The following is a 20,676-nucleotide window of genomic DNA, read 5'->3' on the forward strand; positions in this document are numbered from 1 at the left end:
TGGCCACCTGGTTGAGCCCCAAGCCCCCAGGCTCCCAGTGGTCTCTCCCTGCCGACCCTGCTGCCCTCCAGCTCTGCCTTCCCCACAGCAGGACAGGCCCCAGCACCAGTGCTGGCCCTTGTCGGTCAGCCTGGGCCTCTGGCCTTCCCAGCCTGGGGTGGTGCCAGTTGGGAGCCTTTGGGACAGGAGCGGGCGCGTTTGGAGTCCCAGCTGGATCAAGGTTAAAGTCACCGTGTAACCGCTGAGTTCTTGCTGGGGAGGCTCCTGGAAGGGCCACGCACGCGCTGTGAGCCGCCTCCTCTGACGCGGGCTCACAGCCAGCTGTGGCTATTTCCTGTGGCGGTCATCTCTGCATGGGGTGCAGTGACATCTGTGTCTGTACTTTGGGTTGACTTTCTGGGCAGTGCTAGGAAGTCCAGCCCCTCACTAGCACCTACTGGGCAGAAGGCATGGTCCAGTAGGAAAAGAGGCATGGAGCCGGGCATGGGGCGCACACTTGGAATCCCAGTGTTCCAGAGGCTGAGACCGGAGGATCGTGGTTCACAGACAGCCTCAGCTACGTAGTGAGGCCCTTCACAACTCAGTGAGACCCTGTTTCAAAATAAAGAATAAACACTAGGGCAGGGGGTGTAGCTCAGAGGCCGAATGCCCTGGGTTCCGTCCCCAGACCCGCACACAAAAAAAGAGGTGTGGGCATTTGGGGCTGCTCAGAAGCCCCATCGGTTGTGACGCCCTGTCCCCGTGCCCTCAGCAAAGCCAACCCAAGTCTGCCAGCGAGAAGTCGCAGCGCAGCAAGAAGGCCAAGGAGCAGAAGCCAAAGGTGAAGAAGCTCAAGTACCACCAGTACATCCCCCCGGACCAAAAGCAGGACAAGGGCGCGCCCGCCATGGACTCCTCCTACGCCAAGATCCTGCAGCAGCAGCAGCTCTTCCTGCAGCTGCAGATCCTCAACCAGCAGCAGCAGCAGCACTACAACTACCAGGCCATCCTGCCGGCCCCACCCAAGTGAGCCCAGCACCTCCGCTGCCCGCCAGCACTCCACTCAGCCCGCGCCTGGGCTTGCGGGCAGTGTTGACCGTTCTCATTTCTGCCCTTTCCTCTGCTCAGGCCAGCGGGAGAGTCTCTGGGAAGTGGCGGGCCCCCCCCAGCACGCAGCCTCTCCACTGCCAGTGGCGGCTCTGGCTCCCCGGGGCCCAGTGGGCTGGCACGTCAGAACAGCACCCCACTGTCTGGTAAGCCGGGAGCCCTGCCGGCCAACCTGGATGACATGAAGGTAGGTGGCCGCCGGCCCTCTCCGTGTCCTGCAGGAGCTCTCAGGGTTGGGTTTTTGTTGGTTTTTTGTGGTACTGGGGTGGAACCCAGGGGCTTTCTACCTCCGGGCTATACTCCCAGACCTATTTTATACTTTATTTGGAAACAGGGTCTCACCGAGTTGCTGAGAGCCTCACTCAGTAGCTGGGTTTTGAACCTGTGCGATCCCGTCTCAGACTCCCAAGTGCTGGGTTTACAAGGGTGTGCCACCACGCCCGGCTCGGGGTTGGTTTTTATGCAGAGAAGGCCCAGCAGGGCTTCAGGTTCTGGTCTGCAACCACAGGGTCCTTCACCCACCAAATGACCGTGCATCTCGTGCCTTCGACCTCCGTGATGCTGGGTGAGAAGTGGGGCTTGGTCTCCTACAGGAGAGTGAGCCAGGCAGAGGAGTGCGCCTGAGGTCACGGGCTTGCTCAGCAGTAGACAGGGCTGTCCAGACTCTCTGCTCTCCAGCTGTAACTGAAGGCTTGGCCCTCGTGTGGCCTGGGCTTGCCTCACAGGACCAGATGCCAGCAGGATGGCGCACTGCTGGTGGTGGGCGGGGCTGCAAGTCAGTCTCGGACCAGCGACTCACCAGCAATGTGATCTCCAAGTTGTTTTCCTCTGTTGGGGTAGTGCCCTCCCCTGTAGAATTTAGTGTGTCCAGGGAAATATGCTGAGCACCAGGTGCTGGGCCTGGGGTGTGTTTTAACCAGGAGGCCCCTGTTACCAGCATACTGGGCGGGCTGGCGGCAGGCGCACTCTGCTTCCAGGGCTGTGGGAGGACTCGGGATGCTGTGTCCTGTGTCAGAGGTGGCTGGTGGGACCCGTGTGTTGCCCTCCTGTCTTCTGCGGCTTGTACTAATGCCTGGACCCAGTTCCCTTGGTCCAGCTCTTCAGCCCTGTCACTCTGACTCGACTCCGCAGGTGGCAGAGCTGAAGCAGGAGCTGAAGTTGCGGTCACTGCCCGTCTCAGGCACAAAGACAGAGCTGATTGAGCGCCTGCGCGCCTACCAAGACCAAGTCAGCCCAGCCCCCGGAGCCAAGGCCCCCGCCGCTTCCTCTCTCCTGTCCAAGGCTGGCGAGGTGGTGGTGGCCTTCCCGGCTGCCCGGCTAAGCACGGGGCCGGCCCTGGTGGCAGCGGGTCTGGCCCCCGCCGAGGTGGTGGTGGCCACGGTGACCAGCAACGGTGTGGTGAAGTTTGGTAGCACTGGCTCCACGCCCCCCGTCTCTCCCACGCCCTCAGAGCGCTCGCTGCTCAGCACAGGCGATGAGAACTCCACACCTGGGGACACCTTTGGTGAGATGGCGACCTCGCCGCTGACGCAGCTCACTCTGCAGGCCTCACCGCTGCAGCTCCTGGTGAAGGAGGAGGGTGCCCGCGCGGCGCCCTGCTGCCTGAGCCCCGGCGCACGGGCCGAACTGGAGGGCCTGGACAAGGATCAGATGCTGCAGGAGAAGGACAAGCAGATCGAGGAGCTCACCCGCATGCTGCGGCAGAAGCAGCAGCTGGTGGAGCTGCTCCGGCTGCAGCTGGAGCAGGAGAAGCGGGCCCAGCAGCCCGCCCCCGTGAAGCAGGAGAGCAGCTTCTCCAGCTGCCAGCTGAGCCACCAGCTCCCAGGCACCGCTCACCCCTTCAGCCCTGGCCTGGCAGCCCCCGCTGACAGCCACAGCGAGGCCCGCGCCCTGGCCGGGGGCACCCCGGCTGTGGTGGTGAAGCAGGAAGCCATGCCGCCCGAGCCCGAGGTGGTCCCTGCCCCCCAGCTGCTCCTGGGCCCTCAGGGCACCGGCCTCCTCAAGGGGACCAGCCCCCCCACCCTCATCACCGACTCCACAGGGACCCACCTCGTCCTCACCGTGACCAATAAGAAGGCCGACAGCCCTGGCCTGCCCAGTGGGAGCCCCCTGCAGGTAGCTGCGGGTGGGAGCTGCGGGTGGCAGGGCGGGAGGGTTCCTGTTAAGCCTCTGAAACCCATCTCACCAAGCAAGAAGGGTACTGAGGCTTGAGAAGGTTAAAGGACCTAGCAGCCACGAGGGAACCCCCTGGAGGCAAGTGCAGACCCTCACACCACTGTCCCACAGGGTGGCCTCGTGAGGGTCAGCAGTCCCCTGCCCTGGGCTAGCATGTTCAGCTGTCTGTGTCCACATTCAGCTCGGGACCCTCCCAGCCCAGACCCTCCACCAGCCCAGGCCAAGAGGGAGCTGCTCTCAGGCTGAGTGTGGCCTCTGCCCTGCAGAGCCTGGGGCTTCAGGAGACCTCGGGTGGGGATAAGAAGGGTGTTAACTTAGAGCTAGGTGTGAGACTCAAGAACCTAGTGAGACCTGTTTCAAAAACAAAACAAAACAAAAAGCTGGGCGTGGTGAAGCAAGCTTGTAATCCCCGCACTTGGGAGGCTGAGGCAGGAGGAATGTGCAGGTTTGAAGCCAGCCTCAGCTGGCTTAAGAGACCCAGTTTCCAAATAAAAAATATAAAATAGGTCTGGGCGTGTAGCCCAGAGGTAGCAGGCCCCTGGGTTCAACTTCCCAGCGTGCACAGACACATTCGTGGACAGACACAGCAAAACTCTTAGCGTGACATCAGCTCAGAGTCTCCTCTTTGCCTGTGGCTTATACCAAACCCCACAGGGCAGCCACTCACCCAGTGCTGCCTCCCCTGCGTGTGAGGGGCCAGGCTTCCCCTGCGCAGCAGGACGTGGCCTCCCTGCCCCCCTCAGCCACTCTCCTCCCCGCCTCCCCTCCAGCCCTTGTCCCAGCCTGGCTCTCCAGCCCCACCTGCCCAAATGGACCTGGAGCACCTGCCGCAGCCCCCTTTTGGGACCCCCACCCCTCTGCTGAAGAAGGAGCCACCTGGCTATGACGAGGCTGTGACCCAGCAGCCCAAACAGCAGGTGAAGGTGACTGGGCCGGCCAGTGCGGGCGGTGGCCGTGGTCCTCCCAGAGGAGCAGCCGGCAGAAGCCTTGGAGGGCTCCAGGCAGCCGATGGAGCCAGCTGGGCTGGGAGCTTCCCCATTGGGGGCAGGAGGAGGGGCTTGAGCCCAGACTGTTTGGGGGTCCCATTTAGATTGTTTTCTTCTGTTTTTATTCTATAGGAAAATGGTTCGAGCCAGCAGATGGATGACCTGTTCGACATTCTCATTCAGAGTGGAGGTAAAGCCCAGGTCCTAGTGGCCTCCCTTTCTGCCGCCTCTGTCTATCGGTTGTTTGTAGCCCCAAGTTGGCCGGCTTACTTCTCGAGCACTGAGCTGTGGCTACAGTGAGGACTGAGGCCACAGCCTCCAAGGCCTGGGGGGCCCGGGGCGACGTGGAGGTGCTGTCCTTGGACTGAGGCTGTGCACCCTGGCTCTGCTGGGCCTCACAGCCCCAGGACATGTTGAAGGAACACAGCTCAGTCGGGTGTGAAGAAAAACAGCAGGTGTTGTAGCCCAAGTGCATGGACTGTGCAGTGGCGTTTTGGCTGGATGTGAAGGCTGTGCCCCGCACGCTGGAGGGGCAGGGCAAGGGGCCTAGAGGCCTCCGGGCCACAGGGTGGAGCGGTGCACTTAGAACAGAGTGGACGTTGGAGGCAGGACCTGGCTGCTGAGTGGTTGTTGGCGGTGAGACCGCTGCTGTCTGGTGCGGGAGCCGCTGGCATTGGTGCCGTACTCGTGTCCTGTGGGCTGACTTAGGCTGCGCCTGAGGCTCTGGGGTGAGGTTGCCATCACCTGTGGGGTCATGTGGGGACGTGCGGGCGTGGCCTCAGACAGGGCCTGCCAATATCAGGAGACATTGGGTGGAGAGTGAGGTGGACATTTGGGAAGACAGGGCTGGACCAGTTTGGAGCTGTCAGCGTCTCCACTGGCACCATCAGAGCCACAAAGTGGGGCAGTCCAGGGATTGAGGCTGGTGAAGCAGAAAGGACAGAGCCTGGCCTTTGTGAGAGGGACAAGCGGATGAGGCAGAGGTGCTGTCCTGGAAGCCAGGGGTGCAGACCTGACCTTGGGCGTGGGCAACATGCGGTTGCCAGCGTGGCAGGCCCCGGGCGGAGGACTGGGAGGCCGCGGGGAGAGCCGGGGCAGTTCCCCTGAGAATGGGAGAAAGGAGGGCAGGTGCTATGTAGGGAAAGTAGCCGCGTGTCTGCTGAGGTCCTTCATCTCAGAGTGGGAAAGACCCCTTCATGTGGGGAGGGACCTTCTGCAGGGGTGGAGGGTCAGCTCCTGGGAGGAGCGTGGGGACCTTTGGGTGGCAATAGGAAGAAGGCGGAGTGTGTGGTACGCTTGCGGGGGATGTGTGAGGTTCGTGTGCCCAGCACGTGGCATCTTCTCCCATGTGGTGATTGTGGCAGTGGGACAGTGAGCGCAGCCACTGATCTGCACACTTCTGAGCAGTGAGTTTAGGTTAACGTGTATTTTATTTGTTTACAATAGCTGCTGTTCCTCAGGTCTGACTCTCAAGGCCTAGGGAGCATCTCTGCGTGCTGGGCCTGTGCTGTCTTAACCAGAGCTGACATGGGACCCGCTCTGAGGACAGCTGGGCTTCAGGAGGGGTGCAGCCACCCACGTAAGGGAGGGCAGAGAAAAAGATGAGGGTGCTGCCTATTCCCACTGAGAAATGGCCAAGGGCTGGCAAAGACGACTAGAAGAGGGAGTTTGAAAGGGGCCGGTGGCGGCAGCAGCAGCAGGCAGGCTCTCCGAGGCAGCAGCTGCGGGGAGATCAGCTGGGACCTGGCAGGTCAGGGAGCCAGCCTGCTTTCTGTGCAGTTCTCTTGTGGCAAAAGAGATGCAACACAGTTGGCCAGTGTGACCATGTCGAAGGGTGTGATTTAATGGCGTTGAGTGCATCAGTGCTGTGCAGCATATCCCCCTGCCAGTTTCTAGAACCTGTTCAGTATCCCAAACTGAAACTGTACCCATTGGACAAAAACTCCCACCCCTTGCTCTCAGGCTGAGCACCGTCCCGCTCTGTGGACTCAGCACTTGTCTTTGTGAGTGGCCCTTGTCTGTTCACCCATCAGTGGACACTTGGCCCACCTTTCGGCCACTGTCTAACGCTGCTACCAGACTAGAGCACGCACGTCTCTGAGCCCCCCCTTCCCTTCTCCTGGGTATATTCCCGAATGTGGGACTGCTGGATCCGTGTTTTGAGGAACCAACCCATGCTGTTTTTCAAGTGGCTATACCACTGTCCATCTTCTAACAGTGCACGGGGCTCCACTTTCATTGGGGATGGAACCAGGGCCACTGAGCTACCCCAGCCCCTTGCTGGGACGCATTTTCTGCTGTTTTGACAGGAGTGAACTTCCTGTCTCAGCCTCCTACATGCTGGGACTACAGGCATCTGCCAGCACGCCTGATAGAACTTGTTACTGTGCTTTTGGTGTCACAACCAAGAGATTATTGCCAAATCTCAAGTCAAAGAGTTCCCATGTTTTCTCCTGTTTTGTAGTTTCAGGTTCATCTGTCCCTGATGCATTTTATTCTCTGTGGTATTTAGGTAAGGGTCTTCAGTCATTCTGCACGTTTTTACTCCTGATTTGACACCATTCCCTGTCTCAATTGGCAGAAATTTCAGCAGACTTCAAGGAGCCACCATCCCTACCAGGGAAGGAGAAGCCACCCCCAGCAGTGGCCTGCGGGTCTCCTCTGGCGGCACAGCCCTCACCTGCCGCTGAGCTCCCCCAGGCTGCCCCACCTCCACCCGTCTCACCTGCCCTCCCAGGACGCCTGGAGGACTTCCTGGAGAGCAGCACAGGGCTGCCCCTGCTGACCGGTGGGCACGAAGGGCCGGAGCCCCTATCCCTCATCGATGACCTCCACAGCCAGATGCTGAGCAGCTCTGCTATCCTGGACCACCCCCCGTCACCCATGGACACCTCGGAACTGCACTTTGCCCCTGAGCCCAGCAGTGGCGTGGGCCTAGACCTGGCTGACGGCCACCTAGACAGCATGGACTGGCTGGAGCTGTCTTCAGGTGGACCCGTGCTCAGCCTGGCCCCCCTCAGCACCGCAGCCCCCAGCCTCTTCTCCACGGACTTCCTCGACGGCCACGATTTGCAGCTACACTGGGATTCCTGCTTGTAGCTCTCTGGCGCTAGAGACGGGTGGGGAGTGGGTTGGAAGTTAGGGAGCCACAGAGCCGTGGCCAGCATGGCTCCCCTGTGGTTGTGAGTGCTTGACAATCACAGTCCCGGCTCAGGCTCACTGGGCAGAGGGGAGCAGCTGTCAGGCAGCAGCTCTGGGTCCCACACTGGGGGTTCTGGAGGCCTGGGCAGCCCGAGCCATTCAACTCAGCCTCCTTTTTGAGGTCAGAGGTGAGGCCTGGCTGCAGCTTAGCCAAGGCGGGGAGGCCCAGCCCTGAGGGTGCTCTTCTGACCGTGGCAGAGGCGGGTCAGGCTGCCCCTCCTTTCTCACCCTTCCCCGAGAGGGAAGAAACTTACTAGGTTGGGCTTCTACTCCCTGTTCCCAATTGGCCACCTTCCAGAGGGGCTTTTTGCCAGTTTAGTGTCTTGGTGTAGTGTAACCATTTAGTGGTTGGTGGCAAAATTTTCTGTACAGGTGTACATACATACCTCTATATTATATATCGACATACATATATACATATATTTTTGGGGGAGTGGGAGATGGGCTGGCGCCTCCCATCCTTTCACATACAGAAGGGCCTGGGGCTGGACGCAGGGTCAGCAGAGCTACGTGCCATGTGGCTCGGCATCCCACCTGCCGTGCAGCTCCCAGGCTCGCTCCTCACGCGTGTTTGACATGTAGCCACCCCGCCTCGGCCAGCACCCCACCCGCCCAGCTTCCGAGTGCCACAGGGCGGAGGTAATCCTTGGCCTCGCCAGGGCTCTCCCCACCACATTCCATCCCATCTCCTCACGCAGCCAACGGGCCCTGCGGCAGGGCCCTGTGCCACCCTGCCGCGGGGCAGCCACTGGCCTCCATCAAAGGGACGCAGGGATGGAGTCACCAAAACCAGTGCTGGGACAAGGGTGGGGAGCCGTGTGAACTTTTTAAAATAAAAACAAAAACACCGACACATCAGTTCCTCATTCTGTCCAGACAGGCGCCTGTGCTCGCTTCACCCCTGCATGCAAGTTGCCATGGTCCTGAAGCCCAGCTGCAGGGCTCTGCGGCCAGCTGAACAGATGATAGGAAGTGCGTTCTCAAAGATTAATTTATTTACAAACCAAGTGGCCTTATCTGCCATTACACATCCCAACCCACTTCCTGAGCAAGACGCACATGCGCTCCACCTCCAGGTTTTTGGTTAGTCCAACTATGCAGCTGGGCACAGAGCTTCCTCAGGACCCTGGGGCAAGGGCCCCGAACCCAGTCCTGGGCGTGGTTCTGGAGTTCCTCCTTCCCTGGCCCCCACGTGGGGCCGGCTGCAGTGGTGCCACTCTCCCTGAGGGAGGGGCCTGGCAGGGCGGCCGGAGGAGGGTCACCCATCTATGTCCCAGCTGAAGAGGTGGTGCTTCACCAGCATGTCCTGAACGCCCTCCTTCAGCGGCTGCCTCTCCTCCTGCGGTGGGAAAGGCCCTCATTCCCGCTGTGCGCAGAGGCTCCCCTGCGCCCACCCTGGCCTCCCTGGATGGGATGGGCCCGCCCCGCCACACACCCACCTCTCTCTTCGCAGGGAGCTCCCAGTCCTGAGAGAGGCTGAAGGCGAAGCAGCAGAGGACGCTGGGGAAGGGGGAGCCTCGTCAGTGGGGCCACCCACCCCCACCCCAGGCCCCCAGAGCCGCCTGCCGGGGCCTCACCGTAGCTCACACTTGATCTGGACCCAGCCGGGGCTGCGCAGGAAGGACCAGGGCTGGTACCACTTCTCCACGGTGGGCAGGCTGGAGCACAGCACCTCCAGCCACAGGTGCAGCACCTGCTCACTGTGGACGAGGCCGGGAGGAAGGGGAGGCAGGCCCACGACCCCCGACTCCCTTAGCCGCTTCTGGGCGCCCTTTTGGGGAGGGAAGGGCCGCACACAGAGCCCGTCCCGGGGTCCTCGTCCCTTGGCCCCTCCAGCCGTTTCTCTACTTACTTGAGCCCCACGCAGATCAGCGAGCGAAGCTTCACATCCATTTGCGCATGCGCTGCGTCATGGGTCGCATTCACTGACTGCACCGCCTGGGGAGGGCACAGCGGTCACTCGGGGGCGCCGTCAGCCCCCAGGACAGGTCTCGACTGGCAGAGTGGCCCACTTACCCGGTAGAGCAGCTCCTCTGGGGTCAGGACTTTGCCATCTTCATCCAACCTGAGGGACCAAAGCTCCAGTCCCGGGAGGCGGCCTCCCTGCCCCGCCCCTCCCCCGGCCCGCGGGAGGGAGGGGCGGGCATCCTCCTACCTGTAGGTCTTACAGAGCACCAGGCGGGAATACACCGAGTCAAAGTCTCTCTCAACCTCGCGGCCTGCTGCCTGGGGGGCAGGAGGGGCGCAGTGGCACTAAGGCACGAAGGCCGCGCCAGCTCCTCCCACCCGCGGCCGGGGGCTCACCTCCTCGATGAACAGCCACGGGTGGCAAGCACCCCCGAGCAGGGACGGCTTCTTCAGTCCGTGTTCAAACAGAGCCTTGAGGGCTGGGCAGAGGGTTCCTCGCACGAGGTCCGTGACCCCCTCCGTCACCGAGTCGTCCCCCGCAATGGAGTACTGGGGGGGAGGTGGTCTGAGAACTCGGCCACCCTCTCCTGTCCCCGGCCTCACTCAGGACAGGGCCTGCCGGGGCCTGCCATGCCGGGCTGAGCCATCACGGGAGCAGCCCCATCCCGCGGCCCTCTTACCTCCTTGCTGCGTTCATCCAGGACTTCCACGAACTTGGCCGGGAACCAGCCTGCGGGAGAAGCAGAGCTGAGCCCCGGTGGGGGGGCAGGCCAGGAGGAAAGCCCAGCGGCACCGAGGGGGAGGGCGGCGAAGGCCTCACCTCTCAGGCCGTTCAGCTCGCCCACCCAGCAGTGCTCGTCCTTCTGAGAAACGACCTACAGAGGCGGAGAACAGGGCTCAGCCGGAGCCGGCCTGGCCGAGAACCCACAGCCCCACCTCTGAAGCGGGGGCTCGGGCAGGAGGGCGCGCGCACTGTGATGATGTCGTTCTTGCGGAAGCCCAGCTCGTCGTCGTCCTGCCGCTCGAAGTCCAGCAGCGCCTTGGCCCGGCGCCGGTGGCTGCGCGAGCACGCCACGTAGTTCTCGTGGTCCCGATGGTGGCTCTCCATGCTGTAGTCTGGGGTCAGCTCCTGCCAGAGAAGACAAGGTGTGGCGAGGGCCCTGCGCGAGGGCAGCCGCGCCCGTCAGACCTGGCGCCCCGCTCACCACACTGCAGTGTTTGGGGTCCGTGCACTGGAAGTGGCGGGCCACGCGCAAGATGGCTTCGCGGAGGTCGGCCACCAGCTCTGTCTGCTTGATGTTCTTGGCCTTCAGGGCTTCCAGGTCGTCCTCCCCTAAGGAGCAGAGCTCAGCAGCAGCCGGGAGGAAGGGCAGACCCTGTGGTGCAGCTCGGACCCGCCCTGCCCGCGGCACTCACCGAAGAGCAGGGAGCTGATGGCCGACTTCCTCCGCTGGGTCCGGCGCCGAACCGCCTGTTAGTGGGGGGAGCGGGTCAGTGCGCCAGCCCCACCGGGAAGGCGCTGACCCTTGGCACTTCACCTGTGCTAGCTCGCTTGGCATGGCCTCTGCTGCTCTGAGGTCAGAAAGGTACCATCGGTTCAGGGCCGGGTCTGTCCCACTCACAAACCGTGCCAGGCTCAGAGCCCCAGGATGCCCGGCACTGCAGAGGCCGGGTCTCCCGCAGAGGGGTGCGAGCTGGGGTGGAGGGGAGGCCATTCTGTCGCTTGGGCTTTCCTTAGGGACCACATGCTTCCTAGCTTAGTGCACCTGGGAGAGGTTGGTGGCGGCGCTGGTCCCTAGCAGCTGGCCCTGGTCTGCGATGAGGTAGGCCAGGTGCTTTCGGCGCTGGGTCTCCACGGCCACGTCAGTGAGGGAGCCGGCCAGGCGCATGGCTTCCCCCAGGAGCAGCTCTGCATCCTCAATCTGCGCTGGGATGTCAGACAGTGTGTTGAAGATGGACGCAGAGTTCTCTGACTGGATCAGCTCCTCCTCCTACGCGTGTGAGGGAAGGGAGGGGCAGGGGTTGGCACCAGCACTGTTCTTGGAGACCGGTGCCCTCTGGCATAGTCACAGAGGCAGAGGCTGGTCCTGCCGGCGGGAGGCCCCCCAGCCCACCCACACGGAGGGCCTCTCAGCAGGGGCCGCGCTTGGCCACACCGCACCAAAGCCTGGAGAAAGGATATGCCCGCGCCCACCCAGATCTGCGGGGCCTGGCACACATGCTCCCGTTCTTGGCCTGGAGGGACCAGGCAGGGCGGGCACCTTGAGGCGCAGCATGCCCAGCGTGGTCTGGAACAGCACCAGGGAGCCCTCGTAGAAAAACAGGTCCCAGATGCGCAGCAGCAGGCTGATGTGCACCACGCTGGCGAAGGCCGTGAGGAACCAGTGCAGCGTGATCAGCGACAGCTCTGCAGAGACACCAGAGCCTGGGGCTGGGGAGACCTCCCAGAGAGCAGCAGCGGGTAGACGAGGACGGGGGGCCTGGGCCCAGGGCCTGGCCTTCACCCTTGGCTGCTGTGCCCCGAGGCCTTGGAGCAGCAGAACTGGGACCGTGCCCCAGGACCCCTGGTCAGAGGAGGGCGGCTGCCAGGCCATACCGATGTCATGCTCCTGCAGCAGCTTGTCCAAGCGAGGCAGGTACTGGACGATGAGGTGGCGCAGGACCTGCTGGTCAGTCTGGACACCCAGCAGGGTGGTGCTGAAGTAGGAGGCGGGGAGCAGGTCCTCGATGATGGCGCACATCATCCAGAAGGTGTCCTCCTCCTCCAGGAACAGCAGGAGGCAGGCGGCCACCTGGCCAGGCACAGCACAGGGGCTTCTACCCAAGTCCTCACGGGAGCAAGAGCAGGCATGCGCTCTGGGCCACCAGTCAGGGCCAGCCTCTTGGAGACACCGCCTCCAGGTGCACCTCACCCAGGTGCCCACCACCGTGCTGAGCAGCAGCAGCTGCCCTGGCCTCCCTGGTGCGCCCTCACCTCCATCCTACTGCCCTGGAGGCAGAAGCATGCCCCCTTGGGTCTGGAGGAGCCTGGGAGCAGCTTGTCCTCCTGGGCTGTGCTCACCATGCCTGTGCCCTGGCAGTAGCCGATCTCTGGGTAGAGCCAGGCCAGTGCTCGCAGGACCCTGCGCAGGCGGGGCACCCCGATGCTGTTCACGTTGGCAAAGCAGGCATTGCTGGGCATGGTGCGGAGTAGGTCCTTCTCGATCTGTGAAGCGCCCACACCAAACCCAACAAGACCTTTTGAGACCCAGCTGCAGAGGCCCAGTGAGAAAGGCAGGTAGGCAAAGCCAGGAGCTTCAGTCCCAGCAATGGGGATTCCTGATGCCCCAGGTCAGTGTCTTCCTCTCTCTGGTGGACAAGTCCATCACAGACCCTCGGATCGCCATGCCAGATCTAATGAATGAGTCTAGGGCCTAGATGTGCACTCAAAACCGCCCTGTTTCTACCATCTCCTCCTCCGTGTCCCTCGCACACTGGGATCCTTTCAGACAATTCTCCCTCCAGCCTACAAAGGACCCGGGAGAGAGCTGGTGTCCTCCAGGGTCGTTGGCAGGTGAGAGGGCTGCAGCCCCTGCCAGGGAGAACGAGGGTGTGCTACCAGAACCCCAGGCAACACCTCCCTCCTGACCTCCCCTCAGCTGTCCCGTGTCACCTGTTTGGCGGCAATGGTCTCATCGTTGGAGCTGTTCTTCACGATCTCGCGGTAGGACAGCTCGGAGCTCCTCTTCTTCTGGAGGGCCCCTGACAGCCGCATCCACAGCTGGAGAGGGGTGCGGGAGCACTTGGTCTTTCTTTTGACACTGGTCACAGGCAGGGCACCGTGCCCCTCTGTGGGCCCTGTGCTGTCTCACCTGGGGCCTCATGCCATGTGGGATGCCAGCCAGCACCAAGGAGCGGAGCTTCTCAGAGCGGGGCAGGGACACCGCGATCTTGTCCCAGGTGAGATCCCCCACGTCGTGGTTGTGGGTGAACTCCAGGTGGGCCTGCCACCGCAGCCTCTGTGTGGGGTCCTCCACCAGAGGGGCCCCAGACAGCGGGCCAGGCCTGAGCTCAGTGCCTTTTGTCAGGAGAGAGCAGAGGAGGGAGGAAAGTGGCTCCTCACTGAACACTCCCTTGGCACCCAGACTCCTATGGGGCCACCATCGCCCTGGCATGGACTCTACACGGATGTCTTTGCTCTCCTGACTGCAAGCACACCTGAACTCTACCCTCTCCTCAGAGCCACCCCAGACCCTGAAAAGGCACCACCCTTCCCCAGAGACTCAGGCCTGAACCTTGGCCCAGCCCTTATCAATTACAGTATCAAATTACAAAGCTTGTAATCCCAGAATTTGGGAGGCTGAGACTGAGAATGGTGGTTCGCTGACAGCCTCAGCTACTACTTAGTGAGGCCCTTTGCAACTCAGTGAGACCCTGTTTCAAAATAAAGAATAAAAAAAAAAAAATAGGGCTGGGGGTGTAGCTTGAAGGTAGAATACCCCTGGGTTTCATCCCCAGTACTGATAAAAAGAAAAAAAAAAAAAAAATCAACCTTGATGACTACATACAGAAAAATGTTGAGGTTTGGGTTCAGAGGCAGAATGCCCTGTGTTTAATCCCCAGTACCACAAAACAAACAAACAAGCACGATCTAAATATCGCTTTGCAGTGTGATGGTGAGCGCTAGGACTCCATCATAGCAAGCTCCCTGTATTTCTCCCGATCTAAGCTTTTAATTTCTACCTCTCTGCAAATTTAGAAGAACAAGAAAATTTATGTCAGAATTGGAAATAGGAGTGATCTAAAGATGATTGTTTTAGCCAACTGAAATGCTCCAGGAACAGTACTGGCCTGGTCAATCCTGGTTCTGGCAGATGGCCTTCCCAACAGCCCGGCCAGACACCTGGCCCAGAAGCCAACTCACAGAAACATGGCTACAAAAATACTCTAATAGCTGGCATGAGCTGGGCGCGGTGGGCACGCCTGTCATCCCAGCATTTGGGAGGCTGAGACAAGAGGATTGCAGTTCACAGCCAGCCTCAGCTACTTAGTGAGGCCCTTTGCAACTCAGTGAGACCCTGTTTCAAAATAAAGAATAAAAAAATAGGGCTGTGGGTGTAGCTTGGAGGTCGAATGACCCTACATTCCATCCCCGGTACTGAAGAAAGAAAAAAAAAGAGCCAGACATGGTGGTCCATGCTTGTAATCTCTAGTACTTGGAGGCTGAAACAAGAGTAGCAGCTTCCAGACCAGCCTCAGGAACTTAGTTGAGACCCTGTTTCAAAATAAAAAGAATAGCTGGGCGTGGTGACACATGCATATAATCTCAGTTCTTGGGAAACTGAGACAGGAGGATTGCAGGTTCAAAACTATCCTTAGCAAGTAGTGAGGCCCTCAGCAACTTAGTGAGACCCTGTTTCCAAGTAAAATATAAAACAGGTCTGGAGGAGCTGGGTGTGGGGCACATGCTTGTAATCCCAGCAATTGGGAGGCTGAGTGAGACAGGAGGATCGCAGGTTTGTGACTAGCTTCAGCTACTTAGTGAGCCCTCCACAACTTACTGAGACCCTGTTTCAAAATAAAGAATAAGCTGGGCATGGTGGCGCACGCTTGTAATCCCCGCGCTTGGGAGGCAGAGACAGGAGGATCGCACAGGTGTGAAGCCAGTGGCACTGGCTTAAGAGACCCTGTTTCCAAATAAAAAGTATAAAATAGGTCTGGGAGTGTAGCCCGGAGGTAGAAGGGCTTCCAGGAACCCCAGTACTACCCAAAAAAATAAATAAATAAAATAAAATAAAGAATAAAAAAAATAGGGCTGGGAGAGCTGGGTGTGGTGGTGCATACTTGTAATCCCAGCATTTGGGAGGCTGAAAACAGTAGGACTGCAGCTCACAGACAGCCTCAGCTACTTAGTGAGGCCCTTGCAACTCAATGAGACCCTATTTCAAAACAAAGAATAAAAAATAGGGCCGGGCGTGGTGGTGCACGCTTGTAATCCCCGCGCTTGGGAGGCAGAGACAGGAGGATCACATAGGTTTGAAGCCAGCCTCTCTGGCTTAAGAGACCCTGTTTCCAAATAAAAATATAAAAAATAGGTCTGGGACTGGTGTACTCATTTTGAGTCACCCCCCCATGCCATTTTGGCATGGGGCTGTATTTCTATTTTCTGTATTTCTATCTTTCTAATAAACTTCTTTAAATCTTCAAAAAAAAAAAAATAGGTCTGGGAGTATAGCCCGGAGATAGAAGGGTTTCCAGGAACCCCAGTAAAAAAAAAAAAAAGGGCTGGGGTATATAGCCTGCAGGTACAAAACAAAGCCCCTGGATTCAATCCCCACTACCACACACACACACATGCATGCACACACAAAAGAAGGTCTAGGGGTATAGCCCAGAGGTAGAAGGCCCCTAGGTTCCATCTCTAGTACCACAAAAATGAATACATAAGTTAAAATATATATATATGGCATATATATGGCTGGGGGTATAGCTTGGAGAAAGAATGCCCCTGGGTTCAACCTTCAATACCACAAAATACCCCCTAACCCCCAAAAGAAAACATACATACATATATATGTATATGTATATGTATGTATATGTGTATATATATATATGTATATATATGTATATGTATGTATATTACAATACTCTATTTTAACTGGATATTGAGCAACCATTGTGAAATATGCGTGTGTGTGTGTGTGTGTGTGTGTGTGTGTGTGTGTGTGTGTGGTATTGGAGGTGGAACCCTAGGGGCTTTCTACCTCCAAGCTACACTCCCAGACCTATTTTATATTTTATATGGAAACAGGGTCTCACTAAGTTGCTAAGAGCCTCACTAAGTAGCTGAGGCAGCTTCGAACCTGTGCGATCCTCCTGTCTCAGCCTCCTAAGCGCAGGGATTACAAGCGTGCACCACCACGCCCGGGTAAAACATGCTTTTAAAAAGGTCTCAATGACACAGGAACTGGTTGTGAACATGCAGTGACGCAATCTTAGCTATGAACATGAAGCCATACCCATAGAGCCAGGAAAGGACGGCATTAAGATGCTAGGGTTGACCTTCAGGCTATTATGATTGTTGATTTAATTTAATTTTTATTTATTTTTTAATGGTACAGGAATGGAAATTAAGGGCATTCTACCTCTAAGCTATACTCTCAGCCCTATTTTTTATTCTTTCTTTCTTTCTTTTTTTTTTCTTTCTCTTTCTTCCTTTCTTTCTTTTTTTTGCAGGTCTGGGGATGGAACGCAGGGGCATTCGACCTCTGAGCTATACCCTCTGCCCTATTTTTTATTCTTTATTTTGAAACTAGGTCTCACTGAGTTGCAGAGGGCCTCACTAAGTAGCTGAGGCTGTCCACAAACCGTGATCCTCTGGTCTCAGTCTCCTCCTGAATGCTGGGATTACAAGCGTGCGCCACCACACACGGCTCTTATTTTTTACTTTGAAACAGGGTCTCACAGAGTTGCAAAGGGCTTCACTAAGTAGCTGAGGCTGTCCTTGAACTGCAATCCTCCTGTCTCTGCCTCCCAAATTCTGGGATTACAAGCATGAGACACCATGCCCGGCTTAATTAATTTTATTTTAACCTTTATATTTTACTATATTTTTCAAATTTCTCCACAATGAATGTTAATGCTTTTATTTTGTGGTACTTGGGATTGAACCAGAGGCATTCTACCTCTGAGCTATACCCCCTGCCCTACTTTTTATTCTTTATTTTGAAACAGGGTCTCACTGAGTTGCAAAGGGCCTCACTAAGTTGTAGCTGAGGCTGTCCTTGAACTGCGATCTTCCTGTCTCACCTCCCAATTGCTGGTATTACAAACATGCACCACTCAGCATGTTAATGCTTTTATTAAGTGAAGATCGATAAAATTTACCTCCAAAACATCAGGTTAGCTAGTACACACTTGTAATCCCAGTACTTGGGAGGCTGACAGGATCACAGGTTTGTGGCTACCCTCAGCAACTTAGCAAAGCCCTCAGCAACTTAGTGAGACCCTGTTTCAAAAAAAAAAAGAAAGAAAATAGGGCTGGGGGGGCTGGGCACGATGGCACATGATCCTAATCCCAGTACTTGGGAGGCTGAGACAGGAGAATCGCAGATTCCAGGGCAGCCTTAGCAAGTAGTGAGACTCTCATCTACCTTCAAAAAAAATAAAATAAAACTGGGATGAGGTATAGTTTGGAGGTAGAATGCTCCTGGGTTCAATTCCCAGTACCATTAAAAGTCAGAAGTCTCAGCCGGGACTGGAGCCAGCCGTGAGGCTAGGATGGTGCTGGGGCCTCCGAGGCCAGGATCGGAGACTGCTGAGGGGTCAGGCCGGTGCTGGGGCCAATGGCTGGCATCGGAGCCTGCCGTGAGGCAAGGCTGGTGCTGGGGCCTCCGAGGCCGGGATCGGAGACTGCTGAGGGGTTAGGCTGGTGCAGGGGCCAGCAAGGCCGGGATCGGAGCCAGCTGAGGGGTTAGGCTGGTGTTGGGGCTGGCGAGACCAGAATCGGGGCCTCCCATGAGGCAAGACCGCTGCTTGAGCCAGCGAGGTCTGGATCAGTCCACCAGGTAGCCGGGCCACTACTGGGGCCGTCAAGTGTGGGATCGGTACTTGCAACGCGGCATGCACAGAGAAATATTGCAGAAAATATAAATCAGATGCTTCCCCTAATCAGCAATAACTAGGAGGAAAGGGGCAACAGGAAGAGGTCGAGCTATAGAAAGGGCCCTATAGTGAAGCAATTAAGGTGACCAATCAGAGGGTATGGAATAGGGGAGAATGGAGAATGGAGCCTCTTTAAAAAGCAGGAGGTACATAAACATATGTATCAAAGTTAATCACCAAACAAGCATGGGATGGAGGGAGGGGGAGGGAATGGGATGGGGACTGTATGAGGGCTAATTGGATGATGTGTGCTTGTATATCCTCTCAAGTCTTGTACTCCAATGTGACTGATATATGACTACAATGCACCAATTAAAAAAAATAAAATAAAAAATAAAAATAAGCTTAAAAAAAAAAACTCAGAAGTCTCAGCCGGGCATGGTGGCACACACTTGTAATCTCAGCATTTGGGAGGCTGAGACCAGAGGATCATGGTTCACAGACAGCCTTAGCTATGTACTGAGGCCCTTTTGCAACTCAGTGAGACCCTGTTTCCAAATAAAGAACAAAAAATAGGGCTGGGAGTGTAGCTCGGAGGTAGAATGCCCATGGGTGCCATCCCCAGACCCGAAAAAAAAAAAAAAAAAAATCAGAGGTCTCTATTTTAATAGCATCATCCTTACATATACTTCTGGGGTTTGACTGTTGTAGTACTGGGGATTGAACCCAGGGGTCATCTCCCTTGAGATACACTCCTAGCTCGCTCACTCTATCACCTATCTAGCTATCTATCTATCTATCTATTATATATCGTACTAGAGCTTGAACCAAGGGGGGGCATTCTACCTCTATACTACATACCCCCAAAGCCATATTAAATTTTCTTATTTTCAAATAGGACCTTGCTAAATTGCTGAGGCTAGCCTTGAACCTGTGATCCTCTGGTCTCACTCTCCCAAATATTGGGATTATAGGCGTGTGGCACCTTGCCTAGCTATGCATCTATTCTTTTCTTTCTTTCTTCTTCTTCTTCTTCTTTTTTTTTTTTTTTTTTTTTTTTGGTGGTACTGGGGTTCCTGGAAACTCTTCTACCTCCAAGCTATACTCCCAGACCTATTTTTAATATTTTTATTTGGAAACAGGGTCTCTTAAGCCAGTGAGGCTGGCTTCAAACCTCCTGTCTCCACCTCCCAAGCACGGGGGATTATAAGCGTACCACGCCCGGCTTGCATCTCTTCTTGATTCTGGGGCAGGTGAGATACCAAGTCTCAGGTGGAATGTGACTCCCAGCTGGGAGTCCTCCCAAGGACATCAGCAAGACCATCTTACCTTCTTTATCCACACGGAAACCAAACTCATCGTAGTGGAACTCCAGCTGCTCTTCTGACTCCTCCTAGAACCACAGTAGGAAGACAGTTGTCTATTCCCCAGCCTGGGACCACAATTTCCAAAAGATGCCACCCACATGGCAAAGTGCTAAAATCCCATCCACATCCAAGGTGACCTCTCCACAAAGCCTTCTCTGCTCACCACTCAGCCGCAGGGGTGCTGCAGTCTGAGTCCTCCTAGCATTTTCCTTGTTTTACTCAGAGTTCAAGGTTAGTAAGATCAAAGCAAGGCATGCTTCAGGCATTTCCCAGGAATTCTCCTCCTTAGAGGCTGCCTCACACGGGCAGTGGGAGCTAAGACGCCATCCTGGTGGTGGCGCCCTGTGAGCATGGTGCAATGGTCTGCCCACTCCAGGGTTAGGGTTAGAGTAGGCAGCCTGCAGGGGTGGGCTTTTCAAGCACGGGAGCACAACAGGCTGGTGCCTGGCTGTGCTGACGGCTGTACCTGAGTATACTTGGCCAAGATCTCCTGGGGCCATACGCTCGGGGTCAGGGCTGAGAAGGGGCCACTGGCAAAAGGTATGTGGCTTCCTACAACCGAAGAGGACCAGGAAGAGAACAATCAGGAAAACGCAGAGGCAAAATCAAGTCTGATAGTCCATCCCCCTACAAGAGCGCCAGCAAGGGGGGGAAAGCAGCAGCATGTTAAAAGCACAGCTCCGCTTGGTCTCCTCGCCCCTCCTCTGCCTCTTGAAACAGAATTAATGGGGTGGGCACTGGAGACCTAGGAGAAAAGAGAGGACTGTCTAGACATCACAGCCTCTCTTACAGATGGCTGTTTATGAAAAGCAGGTGCAGTTCCAGCTCCTGGTGAGGGCGTAGGCCCTGCTCCTACCTGACATTGTGCTGAGAAGCCACAGGTCTCCTGCAGGTGAGGCTTGGCTACTATCCTGACCTCTCACAGCTGGAAGGCTCCTCAGGCTTCATCAGCTGCAGACACATCTGCCCTATCGGGAGAGCAGAGGACCATCATTCTTTTTCTCTTGGGAGAGCGAGCCCTTTGTACTCATATCTGTCCATTTTTTAGTTTTCTTATTTTTTGAAACAGGGTCTCACTGAGTTGCGGAGGGCTTCACTAAGTAGCAGAGGCTGCCTGAGATCCTCTGGTCTCAGCCTCACAATGCTGGGATTAGGAGCGTGCGCCACCACGCCCGGCCCCATATCTGCCCATTTTATTCAGTTACTTATTTTGTAGTTCCAGGGACTGACTTCAGGGGCATTCTAACTCTGAGCTAGTTTTTGCTTGGAAACAGGGTCTTGTCAGGGTGATGACAGTCTTGCTAAGTTGTTGAGGCTGGTCTTGAGGTGGGCTCCTTCTGTATCAGACTCCTGAGTACTAGGATTACAGG

General features: G+C 56.9%; 2 protein-coding genes across 7 annotated transcripts in view; one reads left to right on the top strand and one right to left on the bottom strand.

The window, feature by feature from the left end:
* MRTFA (myocardin related transcription factor A) overlaps positions 1-7,346 on the top strand; it is a gene marked incomplete at both ends in the record, with an annotated part of 118,642 nt that extends 111,296 nt beyond the window's left edge. For both annotated transcript variants that reach the window (XM_080705227.1, XM_080705226.1), the window contains 6 exons: positions 752-1,005; positions 1,108-1,273; positions 2,218-3,201; positions 4,032-4,178; positions 4,380-4,437; positions 6,829-7,346. In XM_080705227.1, coding sequence (XP_080561353.1) covers positions 752-1,005; positions 1,108-1,273; positions 2,218-3,201; positions 4,032-4,178; positions 4,380-4,437; positions 6,829-7,346 — 2,127 coding nt within the window. The remainder of the gene's footprint in view (positions 1-751; positions 1,006-1,107; positions 1,274-2,217; positions 3,202-4,031; positions 4,179-4,379; positions 4,438-6,828) is intronic.
* A 1,360-nt stretch (positions 7,347-8,706) lies between these two features.
* Positions 8,707-19,298, bottom strand: SGSM3 (small G protein signaling modulator 3; the record flags this gene model as incomplete). Of its 5 annotated transcripts, none has more annotated exons than XM_080705573.1 (19): positions 8,707-8,784; positions 8,888-8,948; positions 9,026-9,148; positions 9,301-9,386; positions 9,465-9,513; positions 9,604-9,674; positions 9,753-9,827; positions 10,037-10,086; positions 10,177-10,231; positions 10,330-10,485; positions 10,562-10,689; positions 10,773-10,827; positions 11,123-11,347; positions 11,618-11,763; positions 11,953-12,148; positions 12,418-12,561; positions 13,009-13,116; positions 13,208-13,354; positions 19,269-19,298. In XM_080705573.1, the coding sequence occupies 19 exons, from the start codon at positions 19,296-19,298 to the stop codon at positions 8,707-8,709; spliced, it is 1,983 nt and encodes a 660-aa protein (XP_080561699.1). The 5 variants fall into 5 exon arrangements, with proteins under 5 accessions (XP_080561699.1, XP_080561698.1, XP_080561697.1 ...); XM_080705572.1 differs by having other exon boundaries at positions 9,753-9,905; XM_080705571.1 differs by having other exon boundaries at positions 9,026-9,199; positions 9,753-9,905.
* Positions 19,299-20,676: the final 1,378 nt, after the last annotated feature.

Source organism: Muscardinus avellanarius (genome assembly GCF_963383645.1).
Source record: "Muscardinus avellanarius genome assembly, chromosome: 11".
In the NCBI taxonomy this organism is placed as follows: Eukaryota; Metazoa; Chordata; class Mammalia; order Rodentia; family Gliridae; genus Muscardinus; species Muscardinus avellanarius.